This window comes from Anneissia japonica, unplaced genomic scaffold (genome assembly GCF_011630105.1).
Source record: "Anneissia japonica isolate Jap-2015-1 unplaced genomic scaffold, ASM1163010v1 scaffold287714_len2871179_cov188, whole genome shotgun sequence".
Taxonomy (NCBI): domain Eukaryota; kingdom Metazoa; phylum Echinodermata; class Crinoidea; order Comatulida; family Comatulidae; genus Anneissia; species Anneissia japonica.
Window position 1 is genome coordinate 2,857,001 of NW_022755542.1, and position 6,163 is coordinate 2,863,163.

At 41.3% G+C, this 6,163-nt stretch overlaps 1 protein-coding gene across 2 annotated transcripts; it reads right to left on the bottom strand.

Annotated features, from left to right (window-relative positions):
* Nucleotides 1-3,754: 3,754 nt before the first annotated feature.
* Nucleotides 3,755-5,930, bottom strand: LOC117123560. 2 transcript variants are annotated; one of them, XM_033269534.1, is made up of 4 exons: nt 5,587-5,930; nt 5,072-5,194; nt 4,431-4,547; nt 3,755-4,245 (listed from the first exon to the last, which is right to left on the bottom strand). In XM_033269534.1, exons 1-4 carry the CDS (start codon nt 5,631-5,633, stop codon nt 4,173-4,175), a joined length of 360 nt encoding a protein of 119 aa, XP_033125425.1. In that variant the 5' UTR covers nt 5,634-5,930; the 3' UTR covers nt 3,755-4,172. The 2 variants fall into 2 exon arrangements, with proteins under 2 accessions (XP_033125425.1, XP_033125423.1); XM_033269532.1 differs by lacking the exon at nt 5,587-5,930 and having other exon boundaries at nt 5,072-5,244.
* Nucleotides 5,931-6,163: the final 233 nt, after the last annotated feature.

The following is a 6,163-nucleotide window of genomic DNA, read 5'->3' on the forward strand; positions in this document are numbered from 1 at the left end:
GCACAAGAATAACCAGTTAACGTAAATGATTTCATGTTTTATTTTGTTTATACTTTCGACAAATTCAAAATCGGAGATTGCATTCGCACTGGGAGAATCCTTCCCATTCGGCGGTGCAGTATTCGCAGACGACCATCGACCTTTTCTCTTCTTCCTTGTTACATAAATCGAGCCATTCCTCTACGTCCAGTTGCCGGGTTTCCAAGGGAAACGAGCGGCATTCGGGCGTCCACGCAGGATCTTCTGGGTCTTCGATCTGTTCTACGTAATCATCGATCGTTTCGATCAAGTCGTCGACCCGACGTAGCATTTCCGAATGCGAAGTGCCGTCGACGCTCCCGTACGACGATTCCAGGAAAGACGATTGAGAAAGAGCATCGTCGAGGCGACGCAGCATTTCCGAATGAGAATTGCCGTCGAAACTCTCGTACGAAGATTCAGGGAAGGACAGTTCTTCCTCTTTCTTCTCATAGTTTCAATCTCTCTCTCCGATCGGCGACCGTCCGTCGGCTGCTTCAAAGAACGACGTTGCAGATTCGGCGGACGACGCGCTACTGGGTGGGGTTGTAAAGCAATCGCAGGCGTTCAACGGCCAGAGGCATTCCGGACAGAGTTGAGAAGGACTGGCGCACATAGAGCATAGTTCTCCCTTCGGCATGGGCGAGTTCCACTGACACCTGTTGCAGGCAGCGTACGATGGTTCGGCCATGTCGGACCTCAGTCTGATGCGGTACGTCGCGTCCCTCGTGCACATATATACATGTGTTGGGTGTTGCGAAGAGAACCGTCCGAAAACATGGAAGGTTGCCGACTGTGCGCGTTCGACGTGGACAAGGAACAGAGACAGTACTGCAGCTCGGACGAACGCTCGGACGAGTACCATCCGATGCTTAAGGGCGAGCGCCTCTTCGAATTCTACGGCGTCCGAGAGCAGCAACGGGTCGTCGAGAACATCTGCGAAACGCTGGCGTCGATGGAACCGACGATGGAGGACGTCACCACCGAAGAAGTGGAGCTTCAATCGATCGTCACGTCGTGCCCAGTTATCGGCGAGTGTGCACTTTCGAGGCAGGAGCTTTGAAAGTGCCATGGCTTCCAAGATCACCGGCGGCGAGGTTCCGTCCCAGCAAGACTTCAGAACTTACAATTGCCAGGAAATACAGAAGCTCATTAAAGAGTTAACTAAAGACAAGTCGTCGTAGAACAAATTTAAAAAATATTAAAGTAATACCATATAGTTTTTCATGTGTCTTTTATTTATTATTTCAATATTCAGTTAACATTAGTATACAAAACACTTTGGGGGGGAGGGGTGGGAAGGAACAACATTTAAAAAAAAAACAAAAATAGTTAATCTCGGGAATCTGTGTCGTCTAGCACCCATTCTCTTCCGGTCATCCGGCGATGCAGGTATGTCAACGAGTCAACGCAGCGTCTTTCCAACACATATCGGTTCCGCTCGTCGATTTTCACGAAATTTACGAGTTCGGCGTCGTCCGTGATCAAGTCGACGAGCACGTTGTTCTCGTCCATCGAGTCGTGGTAGAAACCGCGGTCTCGACAGCCGACGCAGGCTCGCACCACCTGCTCCAATACCTTCTTTGCGTTGTTTTTTCCACAGCACGAAGATTCCAGCATCTCGTTCAGAAGGCAGTGGGCAGTGGAACGTCGGTCGCGTCACGGCCAGAAGGTAAGATCGGTCGTCGTTCGAAACGGCTTCCAAGTTCGCGCAAACGGGTACTCCCTTCGCCATCTCTATGAACACCGCTTCCTTCGGCAGCTGCGCACCCTTCCATCTGGACGTGGGGCAAGGCCTCGAAATCTCCTTTACCATGACGGGGTGGTGCGGTCGATCTCTGCGCCACGTCGGTCGAACGAAGCCGTCTCTATCGACCACGGGGACGTGAAATAGCAAACGAAATTCGTTGTTGTGAATCCATCTGTACATCTCGTCGTCTAATGAACCCATTCCCCATTCGCGGTCAGTTTATTCGTCCACGGATGATCCGACACTTGTTCCAGCGACAGCCTCTTCCTCCAGTCGACCGCAAGCATTCAATCGAAGAGCAAAAGTAGTTCCGCGTCGTCGATTAACTGCAAGTACAGTCGATGGCCGCGATCTACTTCTTCGCCCGTGATCATTTCGAACAGCATGATTTCGAGCGACAGATCATCGCCGGAACGGCATACATGGATCGATTTTTCAGCATCTCCGGAGGAAGTTAATGATCGGTGGTTCCGAAAGCGCTTGTGATCGGTTCGTCGTCGACGAATTTGGCGAAACCGAAGTCCACCAGCTTGATCCTGTCCGTGTCCAGATCGACAATCACGTTCTCCATCTTCAGGTCTCCATGAACTACGTTTCGTTTCAAGCAACCGACGCAGGCGTCTACGATTTGCCGAAAGACGCATCTGCATCTCTCCTTCGGGATACTGCCGACATTCTCCAGAACTTGAAATAGGTTGGAGCTCCGAAGCGGCCGTTCCATCACGAGTAAATGGCAATCTCCGACCTGGTGAACGTCCACGAATCCGATGCACCCCTCGATCCCTGAGACCACCCGCAGGAAGCATGCCTTCGCCCGATTCGTTCGTCAGGTAAGACGCTGAGGAGTTTCTCACTACTTTCATAGCGACCGGCAGTCCGTCGGCTTTTCTGATCGATCGCCGAGTAAACGCTTCCGAAAGCACCGTCCATTAAGTGCCCCGAGAAGTCGTACAGACCCATAGTTATTTTCTTATTCGTTTTTCACCAATAAATGTAAGGTAACTTTATCTTTGCGTGACGTCACAAAAAGATTTTCCGTGTCTTTCGGGGGGCATTTTTGGGGGTAAGGCATTGTCCAATACGCTTAATATTGAGTTTCCGAGGTTTTCCAGTGAATTTCTAAACAATGATGGCTAGATTTTGGATTTCTAGAAACTGTTTCATATTCATTTTAAGTCCGATGGTCTGATCATTGCTAGCTTCATTCAAACTGGTATTTATACTGAGCATGCGCACACAACTATTAAGTAAAAATTACCAAAATGGAGCATTCATGTCATAACTGTAGCTACGTATAAAGTCTTAAAAATAAAGTATAATTAACAGAGGGTCAGAGGGGAATCCAGGGCATAATTATCTGCCCAGGTATGTGGCATGTGGGGCCCATGTAGAATGAACATAGGAATGGCTATGCATTTTCCCAGATATTTGGCACATGAGCACCATGTGGCGTACATTCATACAGCTATCTACCCAGTTACTTGGCATATGGGGCTATATAATTTGTAGAGTAAACACAGGCACAAATATTATTTCCTCTATATATTTGACACATTAGGCCCTATGGGAATTTGGCATATAGCAATTTGGCATATTGGACCCGCACATGAATTTTCCCAGATATTTGGCATATAAGTCACATGTAGATTAAATGTGGCCATTCCCAAAATTGGGCATGCCCATATGTAACCCATATATTTGGCATATGGGCTCCATTTAGATTAAATATGGGCCTCCCATATTTACTTGCCCAGGTAATTGACATATGGGTCCTATGTATATTATATGTGGGCATACCCATAAGTGTTTTCCCAGATATTTGGCACATGGGCCCAATGCGAAATTAATATGGGCATACCCATGTTCAACTACCCTCCGCAGGCACTTGGAGGCACTTTACACAAATACCTATAGCCCCCCCCCCCCTAACCAAAAATTCTGGATCCGACCCTGCCCAATATTCTAAATTAATTATAAGCTATTTAATGTGAAATTAAAATTTGTATTTAAAAAAGTACCTTTTGTCGTCTTTGTTGCCGATCGGCGCACCTTGGTTTTCGATCTTATCTCCACCTTCTGTCTCCACCTTGCCATCTATGTCTGCCCGGTCATCCATCTCCGTCGCGTCATCGTTTTCTTCCCGGTCGTTAATCTCCATCGCATCATTCTCCACTCTGCTATCATTCTCCATCAGGCCATCCATCTCTATTGCGTCACCATTCTCTACCTGGTCATCCATTTCCATCGCGTCATTATTCTCTACCCGACCATCATTCTCTGTCCTGATATTCCTCTCCATCGCGTCATCATTCTCTCCTCGGTCACCATTCTCCAAGCCATTATCCATTCTCATCACGTCATCATTCTCTATCCTGCTGTCCATCTGCAAAGCTTGTTGTCGGAGTTAAAAGAATAGTCTTCGGGGGACCATCTCTTTCCTCGAATGTCTACGTGGACTTTCGGCTTCTGTGTCCACCCTGATATAATTACAACAATGTAAAATGTATTGCATATTTTTAAAGATATAATTCCTCAGAAACCTATTAAAATATTATTAAATCAAATTAAAAAAGAAAAGATTTCATATTTGAGTAGCATGGAAATTCTTAATAGATTTCTTAAAAATTTATTTATTTATTCCCAGATTATAAAATATGCGTACCTTTCAGGAGAATTCAAATGAATCTGTCTTAATACTCGAGCCTCCCTTCCTCGAAGTGGAGCATGATCTCGGTGGCGAAAATTGTTTCTGTCCATTTTTGGTTTACCACGTGGTTGCCTGAAAGAGTAATAATAATGATGATAATAACAATAACAGTGATAATAATAATAATAATAATAATAATAATAATAATAATAATAATATTAGTAATAATAATTATACACTTATTATATGTGGTTAGAAATAGTAAAAATAGATTTAATTTTTTTCAAATATAATGCATTATAAGATTGTAAGTTTGTAATTATATAATTAGGGTATTGCCTAATTTAAAAAGTAAATAGTGACATGTACCTTTGGATATGTTTATAATGAATAAACTAAATTGAGAAGAGTTTTCAGTTACTATTGTTTTATGAAAAGTCTCAACAGAACGTTAACAATAGCCATTAATTAGAATAATAAAAGCAGACCGAGAGTCATTGACTTACACTATGTTATAGTTTAACTAGATCAGTTTTATTTGAAAACAGGTAGTTATTTACAGATAAAATATATAGATTCATTACAATTGCGTTGTAAATGCATTGTATGAAATAAAAGTTAAATAAGTTGAAACACAACGTATATAATTTACTTACCCTGCAAGCCAGTTGATAACTTTTGAGTTTGGACTCATGCTTTTTACTGTAGGTTCTTTATCGCTTGGGGTGTCCATTGGCTCATCATTGTCATTTTCATTGTTTCTGCCTAGTATTACACCCCTAAAATTTTTTTGAAAGTTTAAAATTAGCATAATATAATAATAATGACAGTGGTATCGACTAATAATAATATAGACAAAGCAACTTTATTAATAATTTAAAAACTAAAAAAAAAAATCTGTGTAGAAATAGTGTGCTAATTTTAAATAAAACTTTAATAAATTTTTATTTATTACGTTATAATAATTTGTTTAGCCTATTCTATTCGATAATAATCTATTCAATTTACATATTTGCAACAATGTCACTCATTATATCCGTAAAGTAACACAAAAAAAAAAAAACAATGTTGATAAAACAAAAAATAGATACTACTAAATAATAATAATAATAATAATCTAAATTTACTACTTAATAGGTATGAAACATAATAAATACAATATTCTACTTACTCTTCTAAAAGATTTCTAAAAAGGTATTGCGCTGTAACTTGCTTCATTTCGGCACAAGAATCACATTAGTGGCAGAATTATTAATAAACGTAGTAAAATATAAAGCAGATAATGCACTTTCTCAGAGTATTCTTCGAAATAAAGCAGTTACAAACAAGGCATTATCTGCTAAGGATTCCAAGCTAGTTAATTAGACATTCGTTAATACTAGCATCTGATTGGTTACTTACTATCTGTCTTGCGTGAAGTCAAGCGTTCAATGCATGTATGTAAGGTTTCGCACATATAATGCCTTTTCTCAGAGTATTTATAGTGAAATTTGCAGATAATGCCCAATTTTAAAATAAAATTTCATATTTCTAGACATTTTTTTGGAATTTTGATAAAATAGGGTGATAGATTAGACATTCAGGAGTCACATAAGCTAAAAATCTCAATTTTGAAAAAAATGTACTTAATGCCTTTTCTCAGAGCAGGGCAGAATAGATAAGAGACGTTAACGAGTTGTTCGAGGTATCGGCTGAGATTTGTGAAGTAGAATTCAGAAAACAACTATAGGTCTAATAATGAATTATTG